At 38.8% G+C, this 19,922-nt stretch overlaps 1 protein-coding gene across 30 annotated transcripts in view; it reads left to right on the forward strand.

The window, feature by feature from the left end:
• DOCK9 (dedicator of cytokinesis 9) overlaps positions 1–19,922 on the forward strand; it is a 94,293-nt gene that overhangs the window by 45,622 nt on the left and 28,749 nt on the right. For 20 of the 30 annotated variants that reach the window (XR_014510426.1, XM_083437560.1, XM_083437537.1 and 17 more), the window contains exons 12-33: positions 328–531; positions 625–747; positions 2,477–2,559; positions 3,320–3,442; positions 4,355–4,434; positions 4,515–4,702; positions 4,845–4,910; positions 6,190–6,282; positions 8,118–8,241; positions 8,631–8,752; positions 9,314–9,400; positions 9,880–9,969; positions 10,932–11,047; positions 11,185–11,254; positions 11,358–11,483; positions 12,216–12,287; positions 12,894–13,040; positions 14,326–14,409; positions 15,414–15,525; positions 18,035–18,213; positions 19,234–19,350; positions 19,461–19,581. Coding sequence is in view for 29 of the 30 variants with exons in the window: in XM_083437560.1 (XP_083293686.1) it covers positions 328–531; positions 625–747; positions 2,477–2,559; positions 3,320–3,442; positions 4,355–4,434; positions 4,515–4,702; positions 4,845–4,910; positions 6,190–6,282; positions 8,118–8,241; positions 8,631–8,752; positions 9,314–9,400; positions 9,880–9,969; positions 10,932–11,047; positions 11,185–11,254; positions 11,358–11,483; positions 12,216–12,287; positions 12,894–13,040; positions 14,326–14,409; positions 15,414–15,525; positions 18,035–18,213; positions 19,234–19,350; positions 19,461–19,581 (2,527 nt within the window). In the remaining variant the exon portion in view is untranslated. Of the gene's footprint in view, positions 1–327; positions 532–624; positions 748–2,476; positions 2,560–3,319; positions 3,443–4,354; positions 4,435–4,514; positions 4,703–4,844; positions 4,911–6,189; positions 6,283–8,117; positions 8,242–8,630; positions 8,753–9,313; positions 9,401–9,879; positions 9,970–10,931; positions 11,048–11,184; positions 11,255–11,357; positions 11,484–12,215; positions 12,288–12,893; positions 13,041–14,325; positions 14,410–15,413; positions 15,526–15,863; positions 15,906–18,034; positions 18,214–19,233; positions 19,351–19,460; positions 19,582–19,922 lie in introns of all 30 variants that reach the window. The other 10 variants (XM_083437546.1, XM_083437562.1, XM_083437535.1 and 7 more) reach the window with 1 other exon arrangement.

Genomic DNA, 19,922 nt, shown 5'->3' on the forward strand with positions numbered 1-19,922 from the left:
TAAGTTGTGCGGAACTTCATGAGTAATTATTAGTTGTTGATTACATAGCAAACATTGTAGTGTCATATTATAGTGTGTGGATTTTTGTTGTTGAATAAAATACATTTTACTAAAAGAGAGCCTAAAATCTTTACATATTCAGTGGTATAAGGTATTTGGCTCTCTAAATTATAGAGGTTCTAAAATACAATTCCAACACATTGAATTTATAAAGTAAAAGTCACTGTATAATATAAAAACAGCTCTTTCTATGTGCCAATTATCAAGTACCCATTATTTCTTTGCCTGATGGCCATGTTTACTGTTTTGTTTCTTTTAAATGCCCAGGTAGAGCCATTTTTCATAACGCTGTCACTTTTTGATATAAAAGAGAACCGGAAGATTTCATCAGATTTCCATGTGGATTTGAATCATAGCACAGTGAGGAATATGCTAGGTAGTGCATCTCAACAGGTATTAAATGACAGCAGTGATTGCTTACATCGGATTCAGGATGTTATTCCAGAGATAATGTTACAATATCCCAAACAGGTAAGGAATAAAGAAGTCACTATTTCCCCTTCTTTGCAAAATAAAGACCTCTATTTTCATTTCAGTGTCAATAAAACAAGCATTTATTTTCAGGGAATATTCTCAGTGACGTGTCCACATCCTGATATATTTCTAGTGGCCAGAATAGAGAAAGTCCTGCAAGGGAGCATTACCCACTGTGCTGAACCATATATGAAAAGTTCTGATTCTTCTAAGGTATACTCTTGACTGTTTGACATCCCATTTGTAAGTCTCAGTTTGTTTGCAATGCCATATACACTGGAGTATTAAAATGTAGTACATATATTCAAGGCAAATGAACTTCTCAGGGTCAAAGATCAGATCAGATTCTGAATCCTTTGTTAAACATGAAAGTTCAAAATGTGGTGCAATATCTCCCTTGAATGTTATGGCTCAGTGCAGACATCACAAACCAGGTCTTCTCAGCTGTGGTTTGGAGATACACTAGGGGCTTTCAGGTTCTGTTCCTTCTCCCTCTTTTCTCCCTGCTTTCTTGAAAGTTCAGTCTTTCACCTGGCTTTTTCTAACTGTAATTTGCTATGACATCAGAGCCTAGGGCTTGCCGATCAGAAGGTTGGCGGATCGAATCCCCGTGACGGGGTGAGCTCCTGTTGCTCGGTCCCTGCTGCTGCCAACCTAGCAGTTTGAAAGCACGTCAAAGTGCAAGTAGATAAATAGGTACCTCTCCGGCGGGAAGGTAAACGGCCTTTCTGTGTGCTGCTCTGGTTCGTCAGAAGCGGCTTAGTCATGCTGGCCACATGACCCAGAAGCTGTACGCCGGCTCCCTTGGCCAATAAAGCGAGACGAGCGCCGCAACCCCATAGTCGGTCATGACTGGACCTAATGGTCAGGGGTCCCTTTACCTTTACCAGAGCTTGAGAACTGTTGTTAGTGCCTTGCTTTCAAGCCATCATTTTCTGACCCACTTCAAACCTGCCATAGTCAAAGGCACCAACATAACAAAAGTAGTCATAAACAAGAAATAAATCATTAAAAAATACACAACCAAGCCAAACAATTTCCAAATAAATCACAAGATCTAAAATAAAGATACAAAAAACTAAGCGGCAACCCCCAACACCACCACCAAACAACACCCCAACTCAATAATCTGTTCAGCAGCCCCAGCTGAAATCAGTCAGGGCCCTGCAGAACTTGAGCTGAGGTTCATGGTTGCCTTGAGCACACATACAAAATTTCACTCTGATGCCCCTAGCTCAATTCAGACATTATAAACCTGGTCCTCCAAATCATATTTGGAAACTTAAGAACATACCACTGGCTCCTCACCATTTGTGTGTAGGATTTCTCTTCCCCTTTGATTTTTTCTACCTATAGTTTGTTATGTTGTACTTATGTATTTTTTGTGTTGTACGCTGCTTTGAGCATTGTTGGAACTGTGGAAAGGCAGAATACAAATAATACCATGTATATATGCATTTTAATAATAAAGTAACAGAAACGGGAAAACGAAGAAGGGAACCCAGGTACTTGGTGAGAATAATTATAACACATATAGATGTGTATGTGTCTTGTGCCATACTGTGTCTTGGCTACTATTGTGAGTAATAGTGTTAAAAACCTAAAATCTTCACCAGTACCTTCCAGTCCAAAATTCCCAGTCTGGGAAAGAGATCCTTCTTGTGGTCCTGTCAAGAAGAATACAGTGGTACCTCTGGTTATGAACTTAATTCGTTCCGGAGGTCCGTTCTTAACCTGAGGCGCGCTTTCGCTAATGGGGCCTCCCGCTGCCGCCACCGCACGATTTCCGTTCTCATCCTGGGGAAGAGTTTTTAACCTGAGGTACCAGTGTATCATGAAGGATGAGTATTTGAGATAAGTCATTATCAGTGGAAGTGAGGTTAAATAAATAAACCAAATGTTATTTGATGAAAAACTTATGTATTTCTATTATCATTTACAGGTTGCTCAAAAAGTTCTGAAAAATGCAAAGCAGGCATGTCAGCGGCTAGGACAGTACAGAATGCCATTCGCATGGGCAGCTAGGTAAAGACTGGGGCTTCTTTTCTTCTAAGTGTATTAATTTGTGTGCCTTTTTATTTTAGTCAAAACTCAATTTAGTATTTGGGACAGAATTCCTTGCATTTAGTGGTCAAGGCTAAAGTCACTCTCAACCTATTGTATTTAAATCACAGGACATGGAAAAAAACAGATACTATTTTAGAAAAATACATTGTGTAGGTTAGGAGTTCCCAAACCGTGCTCTGTTAACCACCAGTGGTCTGTGAGCTTCATTTAGGTGGTCTGTGGTGTTTCTGTGGATTTGTGGCTGAGAACACAAATTCACGGTATTAAATATTCATGCTGATCTTTAATTGTGTTTTTATTGCTTCTTGTTGTATTTTATTTCATTACAATCTGCATTCTACAGCATTCAAATTATAATCAATAAAATGCATTATATAAGAAATAAAAGAAGCACTAAAAGTACAATTTTTAAAAATCACGTTGCTTCTTGCTCATTGCATTACAGTTGCTGCAACATGCAGAAAAATCATTAAGTGGTCTGCCAAGACCCTCAGCAATTTTCTAATGCTCCACAGGGAAAGATGTTTGGAAACCACTGGTGTAGGTAGTAATATGTATTGTTACACAATAAATTTTGGCTTCTTTTCTTGTGAGCATTTATGCATATTTCAGTGGATCAGAGTTTGCCAATCTAATTTCAGGATATGAAGCATTCACTTTTACTTTTTTCTCTGTTTCATTTTGTAATGAGATTCTTATATAAGAGTTCATGTTTCAGGACACTGTTTAAGGATGCATCTGGGACACTAGACAAAAATGCACGATTTTCAGCACTCTACAAACAAGACAGTAACAAGCTCTCAAATGAAGACATGCTTAAATTGTTAGCTGATTTCAAAAAGTGAGTACTGTACATATTTATTATTTAGAATATTTACATCCTGCATTATTGTCCTTAAGGGCTCTTAAAGCAGCACCTGTCACCTTTGTTATATATCTTTAGGCGCCAGGTAGAAACATTCCTCTTCTCCCAAGTCTTTGGCTAATTAAACAATCTATGGCCTTTTAAACTATGGGGTATTGTTTTTGTTTGCTACTATGTTGTGTGGGTTTTTTGTGGTTTTATATTGTAAATTATTAAATTTCTATACAGGGCGGTATAGAAATTTAATAATAATAATGTGGCTAAGACTAATTCAAACAAATAAAGTAATATCTCTTGAACTGAGTCTGCAGCAAGATTCTTTCCATAAAGAAAACAATCTGAGTATGAGTGGAAGTGCTTTCTACTCATGCAAGTACAACTTCAGAGCCAAATCTGTTTTCACATACTGTACATTTGTCAAGTGCTTGCTGTTTATTATGGAGGGCGGAGGCACCAAAGAAGGCCTTTTTGAGTGCCATCATACCAAAGGCTCTGGGTTGGCCTCTCCTGTTTTAAGGTTTCTGTTAAATGGGTGCTGTGGAAGAATGAATTTTTTTTACAAACAGATTATAGGTGAAAAGTCTGGACTGGAGACAGTGGTCAGTACAGCTGTTCTTGTCATAAGGCTAAAAAAGTCAAGTCTGTGAGGGTCAAGTCGTCAAGGGAAGTTGCTAAATTGGGCTTGATGTAGTTTCAGTGAAAAGCTGCACAAATTTAGGAGATATAAGTATTGCCAAGGAATGTAGTGTTTACCTATCTCTCTGGAAAAAGACTTTGTCATGCTTTCCAAGCCTTTTGGGGTGTTTCCTTTCCTATTTGAGTTCTGCTGTATTATCCATCCCGAGTGATTTTTCTGTTGAGTAACTTTGTTTTTTCCTTCTTCCATAGACCTGAAAAGATGGCCAAGCTACCCGTTATTTTAGGAAATCTAGACATAACAATTGATAATATTTCTCCAGACATCCCAAGTAAGTATAGAAAAGTACTTTTAAATAGCTGAGAAGCATTTTTTCTTCAATTTTTTTATTGGTTTTTAATATATTTTCAGATTTTGTTAGCTCATCATACATTCCCATGAAACAGTTTGAAAACAGTACCAAGACAGTATTAACGTTTGAAGTAGAGGAGTTTGTTCCCTGTATACCAAAACACACTCAGCCTTTCACCATCTACAACAATCATCTTTATGTTTATCCAAAGCACTTGAAATATGACAGTCAAAAGTCATTTGCAAAGGTGAGTTAATGGGCCACTAATAACATTCAGATTCAAGACCAAATTGAATCTGAATTGAATTTGGTGTTCTTTCTTGGAAGTTTTGGTTGCTTATCTGGCACTTTTTAGGAAAAACAAAAATCTCTGTATATGCTCTTTTTAGGCAAGAAATATTGCAGTTTGCATTGAATTCAAGGATTCAGATGATGAAGATTCCATACCTCTAAAGGTTTGTTGATCTGACTTACAGATATTTATTCAAAAACTCACTGCTTATTATTCTGTGCAGGTAAGGTGTCCTCAAGTAGGAACTCAACCTCCCCCTAGTAGTTGAAGGCAGGAATTAATTTGCTTCAGAATATGTTTATGGCCTTTTCAATTAGATTGAGTAACATTTCCTTTAGTAGGGCTTTTTTGTACTTGTAGACAAGTATTGAGCAGGCTTCCTCAACCTCGGCCCTCCAGATGTTTTGAGACTACAGTTCCCATCATCCCTGGCAACTGGACCTGCTAGCCAGGGATCATGGGAGTTGTAGGCCAAAAACATCTGGAGGGCTGAGGTTGAGGAAGCCTGATATTGAGTATGTGATCCTTCTGATGATTTCAGTGAAGAAAGAGAGTACTGATTATTCAGACATGCTTTTCTCAGTAAAGTAATATGAAGAGTATGCTTTAATCACAGCTGCTACCTAATTGTGGTTTATGTGTCCCTTACATTTGAATATAGTTTCTAGGTGATGCAGTGCCATCACATATATATGTGAATTTATAGAATAACTTAGGCAAAAAGACAGGTTCCTGCCCCCAGGCGCTTATGGTCTAAAATTGTAGACATCAGTCTAGTTGCATAAAACAACTATAGTTCTTGTGTAGTTGTCATACATTGAGTGGGAGCATTGGTTTATCTAGGCCCAGGACTATATACTTTGACTAAAATCAGTTCTCTAAGGCATGGGTGGGGACCTTTGGGAGCAGGGGGCAATGCACTTCAGTATGCCCCTCAGGACTCTTCCCTACATATCCTCAGGCCTTCTCTGCATCCTCCTCATATGCTTTTGCCTGGTTGGAATGTGACCTTGAAACATGATAACACTTCTTGTTTACCTAATGGAGATTGTGTGTGTGTGTGTGTGTGTGTGTGTGTATGAGAGAGAGAGAGAGAGAGAGAGAGAGAGAGAGAGAGAGACTTTTGTATGGCTGGAATATGGCCCAGTTAATCAGTTAATCCCATAGGCAGACCCTGGAGGCTTTCCCAAGAGGGAATGTGACTCTTGGCTGAGAAAGTTTCTCCTGCTATATAAGGTATCAGGCGGATAAATTTCCCAGCCCTGCTACTTGAGATCCTTTCACTAGGCTGTATTTTGGCATGTTGCTGCAAGTGTTGTGTTTACGTAATGTTATTGGAAGTTCTCTTTGGATTTTTCAACAGCCCATCAAAAAATGTTTCATTCATGTTCTTGACCTAAAATACAATGGAATAAGTCTTTCTTTTGTTATTTGATTTTTAGTGCATCTATGGCAGACCCGGTGGATCAGTATTTACAAGACAAGCATTTGCTGCAGTTCTGCATCATCACCAAAACCCAGAGTTTTATGATGAGGTAACCCATTATATACTTGCCACTTTCCAAAAACATAGCGAGATGAGAGTGGAACTGGTTCCTTGAATTAGAGTACAACTGTCTTAATCAATTTATCAGGTAGCCGTAGGCAAGCTAGCATCTGTCTGCCTCAGTTTCCATCTTACAGTCCTGTTGTAAGCATACCTAGAATAATGCATGTTAAGCGCTTTGAGTGTTTAGGAAAGTATTGTAAAATAGTAACTAGTAATAAATAAGTAGGGACGCGGGTGGCGCTGTGGGTAAAACCTCAGTGCCTAGGACTTGCTGATTGCATGGTCGGCAGTTTGAATCCCCGCGGCGGGGTGAGCTCCCGTCGTTCGGTCCCAGCTCCTGCCCACCTAGCAGTTCGAAAGCACCCTTAAGCACAAGTAGATAAATAGGGACCGCTTACTAGCGGGAAGGTAAACAGCGTTTCCGTGTGCTACGCTGATGCTGGCTCGCCAGCTGCAGCTTCGTCACACTGGCCACGTGACCCGGAAGTGTCTTCGGACGGCGCCGGCTCACGGCCTCTTGAGCAAGATGAGCACGCGACCCTAGAGTCGGACACGACTGGCCCGTACGGGCAGGGGTACCTTTACCTTTACCTTTAATAAATAAGTGGTGGATCTGAACAGTTTCTTGACTACTTTGGAGAAATTGCTTGCTGCCTTAAATGATAGTCCTGTCAGAAGCCCTGGATGATCTCTGGAACAGAAAAATGAACAGAGAAACATATTGGAAGATAGTAGGATGAGATGGTATAATTTCTCTCAGATTACCTCTCTTATCTACAAAAACCAGAGCTCTATAGTTTTCTGAAGAATTGGGGGTGGGGAACAGGATACAGCTCATTTTAGGGATTATTCTATGGATGTGCAAGTGGAAAAGAGATCTTACTTGCTTATCACCATTACATAAATTCCACGTTGACTTGTGACACTTTTCTGCATACTAAGGGGGTTAGTATATCTAAATCGTTTAGCAGAAGAAGAGGAAACCTTTGTGGTCTGTTATGAATAGTTTGTGGAAAACTTTACTGATAAAACAGCTAGAATCCATTTTGATTTTGACTTCTCATTTAAAGAAGGTCACTGATTGTGCCCATGGTATCTGCTTGAGGTTTGAAGCCTATTGTAGCTGCTGAAAGCTGCCAGAGGAGGTCTGTTCACTTGGGTAGCAAAGTTAATGCCTATCTTGAAGAGTATAGTACCATCAATTCTGAAAAATGCTATAGAGAGACCTCTGCTGAAAATGAGTTGTATCCTGCACTTTTGACAATCCTAAACAAGTCTTTAATCTGCCATTTTTGAGGTTTGTGTTGCACCTGCAACCACTGGGAGAAATCATCTAGAGATTTAACGTTGTATGTTCCTCTCCTTTCCCTGCATGTTTCCTAAATCTACCCCAGGGGTTCCCCTAACTATCCAGAGCAAATTTAGGGTGTGCAGTAAAAACCACTACATTAGTGTAACTGTTGAATGATGTCCAATTTTTTAAAAAAGGAATTTTATTGGGTTTTTTGTCTTTATTGTGAGCATCTTTTTGAGCCCTTTTTAGAGCCAAAAATCAAGGTGAAATCTATGCACACATAAAAAAGTTCTGAAAATGCTTTTTTTTAAAAGCGTTTTTAAAAATACATTGAATTTTCCTTAAGGCTCACCATCGCCATCTAGTGCCACATTGTATATTGCACACTTAAAACGTTTTATTTGCAGCTGTATAGCTGAGTCCCAAGGTAAATAGGTCTCAAAACTGGGAAAAATTATTTTATGAGGCATACCATGACACTATTGGGAATATTCTCTAAGCCAAACTTATATGTTTCTTCTTCTTAGATTAAAATAGAGTTGCCCACACAGTTACATGAAAAACATCATTTGTTGTTTACCTTCTACCATGTCAGCTGTGATAGTTCAAGCAAAGGGACTACCAAAAAGAAGGACATAATTGAAGCACAAGGTATGATTGACTTGGATTTTCTGTGTTGAATTCAAAGTCTGCCACTCATTTCATAGCTTCTGAAGATTTATCATTAAATCTATCATTTTCTTGTTGCTGGGTTACAATAAAGAGAGTCCAATGCTAAATATATTTACTGACTTAAAAGCATTTTTAGAGAAATAAGTTGACTGTCAATTGCTTTTTAAAATTGAAATTTTACTCTTAAGTGCTATAGATAAAAATGGGTGCTTTGTTCCATTGGGTAGAGCCTTTCTTACATGTTTAACAGGATTTTAGCGGGTGAAGTATAAGACCCACCAAGTCTTGCTAGATGAGGCTGTGTTGTGTTACATTATATACTAAAGGTGTGAATATTAGAAATGTTTTTTCTTTGCATTTTTTTTTAGTTGGGTATTCTTGGCTTCAGTTGTTGAAAGATGGAAGAGTAGTGACAAATGAACAACATATCCCAGTAGCTGCATACCTTCCATGTGGATATCTCAACAATCAAGAACCTGGCATGATCAAAGTAAAAAAACCCAACAACACAATAATGATTGATTATTTTTCATAGAACTTGATAGGGCAGAGTTGTTAAAACACACACACAAAAGCAAACATTAATTTTTGTATCTAAATATGCAAGATGTTCAAAGTGCATTACTAAATTTTTGTCATTTTCAAATTTTAAAGTGTCAAGCCTGCTTGCTGTATACCTGTTCACTGTCATGTGTCACTGACTGACTGCGAAATAAATGAAAGCACCAATAATTTATTATGGTTCTTGCTACAGAAAGTACACCATGCATTTCGAATCCTTGGTTTGCCAAACAAGCCATGGTTTAGTGTTATATTTAAACCAGGCCAGTATATCCATATTTGGCATTTGTTAACTCAAGAGTAGATGGGAAATCTTTTATTTGTGCGAAAGTAACAAACCATTATTGGACAACATATGGTTAATTCATGGTTTGCTTTAAAAAAGCATGGCTTTTCTGCATGTGCAGACCAGGCCAACATGTCCATATTTGGTGTAATAGCAATACTTACGTAATATCAACAGTATTTTAACTTTGTTCTCTATATACAGCATTCTGGTTCTGAAATTAAATGGGTAGATGGAGGCAAACCACTGTTAAAGATTTCAACCCATCTGGTTTCCACTGTATATACACAGGTAGGCTATTCCACTAGAGCTTTTTACCACATTTTTTGAGTTGATTGTGCTGTTAGATTGTACATAACTGGAGGGCAGGATGACAAAAGTCCGTGTTCAGTGATGGTAGGGCTGAGTTGGAGTAGGTAGGGGGGAGAGAAGTGAAAAATAATTTTTGGTCTTCTGGTGCATATTATAAAATCTTTGCTGTTATAGCACACGAAGCAAGCAAAAGCAAACTTCATAAGCTTTGGCTGTGAGATTAATGTAGCTTCAAGAATCAGGAGTTATGCAAAGTTTAAATTGCTGAGAATTCTGTCACATTGCTTTATTATTTTTAAGCTTAACTTTAATGGATACTTGAAAGGAGGAACATTTTGGTCATATTTACAGTGGATTTCTTTTATCTAGAGGAAGTGACATTGCAATGGCACATTTGATCAAATCAATTTGAATTATGTATTAATTGACTTAACCTGTTTTTGTCTTTCTTTTCCTAGGACCAGCACTTAAACAATTTCTTTCATTATTGTCAAAAAACTGAGTCTGGAGCTCAAGCCTTAGGAGTTGATCTTGTGAAGTATCTTAAGGTATATAATTTATACCATGGGTAGGCAAACTAAGGCCCGGGGGCTGGATCCGGCCCAGTCACCTTCTATATCCGGGAAATCTGGGAATCAGCATGTTTTTACATGAGTAGAATGTGTCCTTTTATTTAAAATGCATCTCTGGGTTATTTGTGGGGCATAGGAATTTGTTCTCTCCCTCCCCCCCAAAAAATTATAGTCCGGCCCCCTACAAGGTCTGAGGAACAGTGGACTGGCCCCCTGCTGAAAAAGTGTGCTGACCCCTGATATATACCGTGGCTTGGAAGTGTAGACTGTCATACTAAATTATAGTTAATCTTCCTTAATTGTGGCTTGACATGTAGCCTGAATTTGAGTCTTCCTGTGGTATGCCACAACGCAACATGCGGGGAGGAAGTGATCACGTGTAACTAGCACATATTTTAGACTTCCTTTATATTTTAGCCATACTATTATATTTTGCCATGCAAAATGTGCACCTTGCAATGTTGCGGCTGCGAAGTATTTTCAACATTTAATCAACATTTATTTCACAAATGTCTTGACAAGTATTTTAACAAGGCAGCATTAGCCACTATCATATTGAACACATGTCATCTTATCCCACAGCATGATGCTTTTGTGCTGATTTCAGTATTCTCTGCTGAATTGCTATTTAATAATGTATCCTGTATATGTATACCTTCAACTCCCAGTGCACTCTCTCATTTACCCCATCTGCTTGAAATCTGACAGGCTATGAAATAGCATCAGATGTTGCATAGGAAACCATTTACTTATATTCTTAGATTTCCTTGTTTCCTCCTAGAATAAGTTATGTGTAAGTCCTGTTATTTCAATAGAACTTGCTTCCAAGTAAAGTTTCTGAAGATTGTTAGCTTTACACTTCTGATATATATATATATATAAAGTACGTTTTGATTCTCATACAATTCTGATTTCATTTTATTATTTTCTTAATTTAGAGTCTTCATGCTATGGAGGGCCATGTGATGATAGCTTTCCTGCCTACTATTTTAAACCAATTGTTTAGAGTCCTTACTAGAGCAACCCAAGAAGAAGTTGCAGTGAACGTGACAAGGTAAGCATTTTGATGCAACAGTCCTGGTACATTTAATCACCTAAAAAGCAATTTTGGGGTATTAATTTGCCAAGGTTGTTCTAATTTTTGTCAAAGTACTTTGCAATGATATTTTATGATCACTTCGTTTTGTTTAGGGTTATTATCCATGTGGTTGCCCAGTGTCATGAAGAAGGGCTGGATAGCTACTTGAGGTCCTATGTCAAGGTAGGATTCATACAAAGTTGCTTTATCAAAAATTGTACCATCAACATCTGTAATAATTACTTCTGCATTATGCAAAGCTAATTTCACTTTTTGTCTTGCCAAGTATGCCTACAAAGCAGAGCCTTACATTGCTACTGAATATAAGACTGTACATGAAGAACTTGCCAAATCCATGACAACAATCTTGAAGCCATCTGCTGACTTTCTCACAAGCAACAAGCTGTTAAAGGTATGTATTGAAAAAATCATTGATTGCTGCTTTTCTTGGTATTACCTATTTAACTGTGCGGGGTTGTTCTATAACTAGATTGGAGTCTTTAGTGCTGCTGAGGCATTGCTTTTCCATAAAGTGGAATTTAAGTGGAGATTCCACACTGCACATAATATACAGATATATTATCCAAGATCTTCCTTTCTTCATGGCTATGAACCTTCTGGTACCTCAGATTAAGAACTTAATTCGTTCTGGAGGTCCGTTCATAACCTGAAACTGTTATTAGCTAAAGGTACCACTTTAGCTAATAGTACCTCGGGTTAAGAACTTTGCTTCAGGATGAGAACAGAAATCGTGCTCCAGCGGCAGCAGGAGGCCCCATTAGCTAAAGTGGTGCTTCAGGTTAAGAACAGTTTCAGGTTAAGAACGGACCTCCGGAACGAATTAAGTACTTAACCTGAGGTACCACTGTACTTTGGTTGTACTGCAACTGCATGCTGTTGCAAAAGATAAAAATGGTGGCAAATCAGATATTTTAAAAAGCATGAGGAGATAAGACAGAAAAAGATGGACTGCAACAATTTGACAAAGTTATCTACATTTTTTATTTTAAAAAATGAGTGAACAAAGAGTAGCAATTCCAGTGAAAACCATTTAACAATAATCCCATTAACAATAAACATTTTATGTATTACAGGTATAAATGGACTGCTTGTATAATGTGTTGGTTTTGTTTTGTTTTAATAGTATTCCTGGTTTTTCTTTGAAATTCTAATCAAATCAATGGCCCAGCACCTGCTAGAAAATGCTAAAGTAAAGGTACGTATAATATTCTGAAGAGGCTTGGTAAATGGCTAGGTCCCCTTAATTCTAGGCACTTCCAATTTTTTGCTGTATGAAAACGGAACAATGCATAAGTCTAGTTATTTCTTTAGTACAGCCTTCCACAACCTCCCAACCTGGTCCCATCAGCCCCAGCCAGCCTGGCCAGTTTATTTTTATATTTTTGTAACATATGAAGGAGTATCAAACAGAATTATATCAAAGATGTTCCTGCTCTAAATAATCCAACAGCATACATTTTATTAGAACCAACATGGAATAGTTGTGCATGACATAGTCCAGAGAGACAGAAGTCCAATGCCATACTCGCTGGATGACCTTGGGTTGGTCACTATCTCTTAGTTTAACATACTTAACAGGATTGTTGAGAGGATAAAATGAGAGGGGGGGAAAAGAACCACATTGGCTGGAGAAAGGGCAGGATATAAGTCTAGTTAATAATAATAAACAGATGCCAGTGATATTCAGAAACTTTTTTTGCCTTTTCCTCTTGGTTTGAGTTTTTAACTACCAATTCTCAAACACCGCGTAAGGGTAAAAGGATAATTTTGTCACATTCTGTTGGTTAATTTCCCCCCCTAGTTGTTACGAAATCAGAGATTTCCAGCATCTTATCATCACGCTGTAGAAACTGTAGTAAACATGTTGATGCCACACATTACTCAGAAGTATAAAGATAACCCAGAAGCTTCAAAAAATGCAAACCATAGCCTTGCTGTCTTCATAAAAGTGAGTATGGTTCTTTGTTGGCCTTTCTTGAAGAAGGCTTCACTTAGTCAACATAGCAATACCTGAAGTGTTACGAAAATTTCTCTTTGGCCCACAAGCCAATCTTGGCCTGGCAGGAGGTCCAATTTGCCCCAAACCATGCCCCTGGGTGGATGGGAGCACATTGTTAAATCCAGTAGGGAACAGGCTGCATGCAGCCAAGGCACGGCTGTGGGTTTTTAACTCCCCTGCTGTCATGGGTTAATGACTAGGGGTTAAATCCTGTTCAGTTTGACAGGATTCCATGGAAACTACTTCCTCATTCAGGAGGAGGGTTGTATTGGACTCTTGCTAAAAAGCAGCAGCCATCTCAGAAACAAAACTTTACAAGCTCTTGCATTGTGTTTGTGAGAGGAGTGCTTTTTCTCAGCTGATCTGCAAAATGCAGGGGGAAGAAACCAGCTTTTGGCAAATTGGCTTTGGGAGGGACCTCTCTTGCACATGTTGATGCCTGCAAAATGCCAACTTCTGTGCCCCCACCTCCCCATGGGGAAGGGAGAAAGAACCACTTTGCTTGTCCTGTGTTTGATGCTTTGGGAAGTGTTGAACACAGGGCTAGCAACCTCCTATGTGCAGTATTCCCAAGCACCCAACAGCCACCAGGCTTGGGAACCCTAAGCAAGGGATTTTGACAGGTAGTTGGGTGTGCCCCACCACTGTCTTAGCAATTGTTCATGCAGATCTCAAACTGTTCTTAAGCTTTTCTTTTCTCTCGTGGTCAACATGATACAGCAGGTTTAGAAAGCAATAGCTGGCAATCTCTCTCCCTACCCCACCCCCAATAAATTGGCATATGAAAGAAAAGTATGTGTCAAGAAAATAGATAATGTAAATCTTTGATTAAAGCTGGTTTTGAATGTTCTGCTATTAATTATAGATAGTACTGAGATGATAGAAGGGTCAGCACTTTTGAAATAAAAATCCTGCAGTTCTGGGGTATTTTGATCCTGGATTGATAGTGAAGACTATGAATTCATAGTCTCTCATCATAAGTGGTTATGTACAATAAAAACTTGTTTGAAATGTGGTGTACAATAAGAAGTTCAGATGAGATTATTAAATCTTTGATTTAATTTAGAAATATATAATTTATGAGTCATTTATTAAGCATCTGATGCTTGGCATCCGACTGTTGCTTTAGGCTAGTTTAGTTTTTATAGATTTTTTCTTGGAAATAGCTATAAAAATATAACTTACTAACTACCATGCCTTTAGAATGCTCTTGTGACTTTTTCTGCTTTTGCAGAGATGTTTCACCTTTATGGACAGAGGATTTGTGTTCAAGCAAATTAATAACTATATCAGCTTCTTTGCTCCAGGAGATCCAAAGGTACTGAATAGCTTTGTTTTAAGAAATTGTGTTGCCATTGTCATTTTGGGGTTTTTTTTGTTTGTTTGTCCCAGGTCCCCAGCTTACCTAGAGAACCCTATTTGGCTCCCTGTGTGGGCAGAGTGGGTGGGAAAGGCTTGTCCTGGATGCGATCCGCTCTGCAGCGCTGATTGACTCATAGCACAGACAGGTCTTCCGCGGGGAACTAATGTGAGCTTCCATTTGGTTGATTGAGGACCAGAGCCTGGCAGTTTAACCCTACTTGCCACTGAGCAGCTCTCCTTAAGGGATCTTGGACTGTTGCTTTCTACCTAAAACAGAGCTCACAGGTGGCATGAATCCTAGTTTGCCTGAGAGGCCCACTGGATGTGCCCACACTCAGATTGCCCTGTACTCAGGCCAGCTCCTCATTTCTGGTTGAGTTCTGCAGATGGGGCTGCACTATGGATAGTTCCTTGTCCCCATGCTAGACCAAACCCAGTTTGCTGTAACCAGTAAAAGTTGTGTCCTTGTTACACCCATGAAAGGTCTGTGTCCGTAACTTTGTGTCCTGTAAGTGCAGCCTTCATGCATGTAGCATTCTGATACATATATTTTATGGGCAGTGATTTTTTTTTTCTTAGTTGCAATATTTAAATACGTTTCCAAAGCAAAGCTTGCTTGTTTTTTGGTTTCCAAGAATATCTTCATCTTATCTCACAAAGCAGGCAAGATTTCACCATGTGTAAGCTGGAAATCGGTTAAACAAAAAGATCTGCTATATTTCATATTTCTAATAAAATTAGAAAAAAATATAATGAGCCCTCATGTTATCAGAATATGTGTGTCCTTGTATGAAAACATTGTATGGAAAACAGACAGTGTGCTGTTTGTTTATTGGGTCTTCTTAGCCATCCTTTCAAAGAACTGAAACCAGATATTAAAAATCTTTTGCTTGCTTATTGAATTTAAATATACTAATTTTGTTAAACAACCAATTTTATGACTTCAACATATTTTTGCAGACCCTCTTTGAATTCAAATTTGAATTTCTCCGAGTAGTATGTAATCATGAACACTACATTCCTTTGAATCTGCCTATGCCTTTTGGAAAAGGCAGGATTCAGCGATATCAAGGTAAATTCACATTTGAAAAGTTAATTTGACATTGTTGTCTTGTAAGAAAAATCTTGAAATCTATTGTGACTTGGTACATGTATATTGTGTGTACATGTATATTGTGTTCTTTAATTGTGAGACGGAGATTTTATTTCTGTCTCCTCTAATTTTCACCAGTTTGTATAATAAAGTGATAGAGTGAAAGCAGATAGGTAAGTAATTTAGTTCTGGTGTAACACACACACACACACACACTGTCTCATTAGCATTGTTTCTTTGTGTTGTCTCAAACCAGAAAAGCTATTTGTTACTTATTGGTTTTGTCCTACTTTGCTTCTTTTTTTCCTTTGAATTAGCTTTTCTTTCACCAACAGTGGAATCCTATGACACTCCTATAGGTAGGTGTGGAGTGTGCTGTTTGATCCTACACTGACTTTCTAATTTAAAAACCATGGTGACTTGTGTAAAAAGGAAGAATGTGCAGTAATTCCATTTGTGAGTCATGCTACACTGCTATGGATAAAATAAAGCTTTTAAAATAAATTTGACGTGCTCATTTGGAAACAAATCGAAAATGCATGAACATGTCACTATAAATTGATTGAAAACATCCCAGAGCTTTCATCTTGTTAGTACAAGCCAGAGTATCAAGAAACACTTATTTTCTTTCAGTTGTCCTGTGCTTGCATGGATGCTTCAAGCTTGTGTGTATTGAATAGCAGCTCCCCTGCACTTCATTGCAGAATCCTTGATACAGAAAGGGTTTTCAAAAGTATTTTGTGATGTGGCCTGCTACTCAAAGGGAATAAATTCCCTCTGGGTATGCCCATGCTCTCTTTGGAACCTGTTTTGTGTCAGCAAGCTTTGCTGATGCTAATTGTGGAGCAGTAGGGGTGGGATTAGTTGTGAATCATTTTTGAGTGACTCTGATTTTCAATGAAGACTATGGGGTACTTTGCAATGAATCACATACCTAACTTTTTCCAGCAGTCATAAATATTAAATTATCCTTTAAAGCGAAATTTCAAGTTCTCAAAATTCAAAAGGACTCGTTCCGTCTTTCCCCCTACTGGACGTATTCTATACGCATATGCACCCTGGTGGTGTCATTGGACCAACAGAATGGAATTATTATGCAAGAAGTGAGGCACACAAATATAAAGGCCTAGCCTTTTAAGGATATATTAATTATGGGGTTTCCAAAAGCTGCCTCATCAGCCTCTTGTTGTCTACAACATGCTGACACAGATGGTAGATGCTCTCTACAATTGGAGTCATGGGGGATGTTTTCTTCTTTTCTTTTGTTTCATAGTTCGTAAGCAAAATAAGGCCTTTTCCACCATTTTCCACGTTCTATTTACATTTCTTTAGATGTATTTCCTGGACATATCTTGTTTCCAATGCATCACATTCTAGGGGCGGTGCTTGCCTTTTTTCCAACCAAGAAAAGGAAGGCTAGCTAGCTTCCTGGGCTAAATAAAAAAGTAATATTAAAAACAAGAAGTTTGATAGTACAAGTGCCACTGAATTACTAGGTGTGCCATTGGTTGTTTTCTTTTTAAAAAATGCATGTTCAGTTTTGTCACAGATAGCTGACCTTTTGCTTGTAGTCACCCACACTTGCTTGGTTTTAGCAGAACATATTTGTGCGAAAGTGTGGTTGTCTGAAAATTATTTAAAATGCATAAGTGTTGCTCAGTAGCCACATAAAGCATGAAAGAGATTGACTTGGACCACAGCAGACCACCAACTGAGGTCTTTTCCAAGAGTTCATATTTAGTCAGTAAGCCACCATGTACTCAAGAGAGCAAATTACTGAATTACTGTCAGTACCAATGACTCTCCATTTACACGGGGCTTCCGTTTTAGGCTCCCATGCGCATATGCGAAATAATGTAAAATAGAGAGCACCCTGGCGAGTCCTCCTGGCTCAGCAGGAGAAGACCTACTCCAGAGCCCAAAGAGGGAGGGTCTCCTCGTGAGCTGGAAGGGCTGCTGGGCTTTGTTGAGATGCTCAGCCTTCCCATCTCATCCTCTTTGGGCTCTGGGAAGGGTCTCCTCATGAGCCAGAGGCTTGTTGAGGCTGCTCAACAAAGCCCTCCTGCTCCTCTGGCTTGTGGGAGCCAGAGGGATGGCAGGTCTTGGTTGGCCAACCTAGCTGACGTGCGTGGGGAAGCTTCTTCACCACTCATGTCAGCTGTGGAAGCTCCGCCATCCCTCCAACTCCGTTGACCAGGTGATCCCCATTTCCTGGTACCACTTCTGGGTATCTGGCACTGTGTGTGCATGGTAGTGCACAAATAGAATGTACATAAACTAGGAATTGCCTGTAATTCATTACTGCTTAAATATTTTCATTTTTTGTCTTGGCTCTGCTTATAAAAAGCAAAAGAATCTATAGATACACTATTTTGTTTTTCTAAGAGGACATGGAATGTAGTGAACATTGTGGTGCTTCCAAACGGCAATGGATTGCATCTTTCTGTATTAAAATATACACTTTCTTAACTGTGGTGTTTGCTTTCAGACCTTCAGCTTGACTATTCCTTATCAGATGAGTTCTGCAAGCATCACTTCTTGGTAGGACTGCTGCTGAGGGAGGTGGGAAATGCACTGCAAGAGTTCAGAGACATCCGTCAAATTGCAATCAGTGTTTTGAAGAATTTGATGATAAAGCATTCTTTGGATGACAGATATGTTTCCAGGGTAAGTGTATTTTCAGAAGCTTTTTTAGTCAGATTAAGTGCAGAAGTTTTTGTGACTTGGGTCCTAAGAAAAGTTAATTTAAGGAAGTGAACTGAATAAATGTTTTATATCCCTTCTTCCTTATTGTAACCGCCTGTGCCCCATGAGAATCCTCTGTGTAGGAGGTTGAGGTGCTCTCCTGAACAATGTGGGTATATGGGACTATTGGGAATCCTATATTAGGCTGCAATTCACAGATAAATTGAAGTTCATGAAATGAAATCTCACCTTCCCATCCTTCTCCCAACAGGCCTCCATGCTCTGTCCCCACATTGTTCAGGAGGAGGCACTACCTCTCTGGAGAGGCCTTGTGGAGGTTATAGGTAGCTGCAAGAGGCAGGAGGGGGTGAAAATATTTCCTTCTATGAACTTCACTAAGCAAGCCTGCGTATGTTACAAAATACCTGAAGTTTCACAAATAAAGTCAGTCTAATCCCAGGGCTCCTCTACTCATGCTTTAATAGTAGATGCAGAGATCATAAGCAATACAGGATTCTAAGCTTACTGCACTTCTCTGAATAGGGGGAGCCTGTCTATGCACCAAAACTATTTTTCTTTGTATGCAGAGATGAGATTCGAGAACACTGGGGGAGATGATCAAAGAGCCTTTTGTCTGTATTATCAGCTCAAGCAAGAGTGACTCATTGGGCAAAGATAGACTTGCTCACCTGGCAAAATATGCTTCTCGCACTATAAAATATATTATTAATTCTCACCTTGCCATACTTGTTGAGCTTTTTCTTAATTGCTAACATCATGATTAGCAAATTCGGATTCAGTAAACTTGTGACTCCCACCTGACTGCAGAAAGGATATGTTTGAGGGCTTGCACATTTAAAAGGAACAGCCAACATCTGTTCCTTTTAAATGTGCAAGAACCAAAAATCAAGTTATAACTCTAGCTTCACAACAGTGAATATCTGAAATGTGAGTGTGTGTATATTCCCATTGAATAATGAGAACAAAAATGTTTTGGTACAGAGCCATCAAGCGAGAATAGCTACGTTGTATTTGCCAACCTTTGGGGTGCTGATAGAAAATGCCCATCGAATTGATGTCAAGGATATTTCACCTTTCCCTATTAATGCTTCCAGCAGTGTGAGTAGATATTTTTATTTCTGAAACTTTAAAGCTTGAAAAAACTCTAGTGTAAAAATATACCACTTTTAGGCATATCAAAGGAAGTGAAATTATTTCTTTTTTAACAGAGTACAAAAGATGAATCCCTTAGCTTACCAGCTGCAAATCCACTGATGACTCCTCAAAAATCTGTGAATACCCTTGATAGCAACCTCCACAAGGACGTGTTTGGTGCTATATCAGGCATTGGTAACCATTTAAAAATATTTTTTACACTTATTTTAATTCTTCTAAGAAATGAAATTAGATACTTTACATGTAGATCTTTTATTGGTGAAAATGATCTTTTGAGGGATGTAATGTTGATGTGGCATAGTGGGTGGTGTTTGAACTTAGGTCACTGAGACATGGGTTCAAAATTTGAGTCTGTTGTTGATGCCGTAAATGGCTTGGGTATTATCTTGTCATGTGATGGAGGCAGGAGAGCAAAGAACTCTGGGAGGCAGGTGTGGTCGCTCGTCAGTTTTTTCTCTCCTGCCTGACAGAGCAGTTCATTTTCCTGCTCTCGCTAATCTCTCTTTTCAGTTAGG

This window comes from Podarcis tiliguerta, assembly GCF_965153285.1.
Source record: "Podarcis tiliguerta genome assembly, chromosome: 4".
Taxonomy (NCBI): domain Eukaryota; kingdom Metazoa; phylum Chordata; class Lepidosauria; order Squamata; family Lacertidae; genus Podarcis; species Podarcis tiliguerta.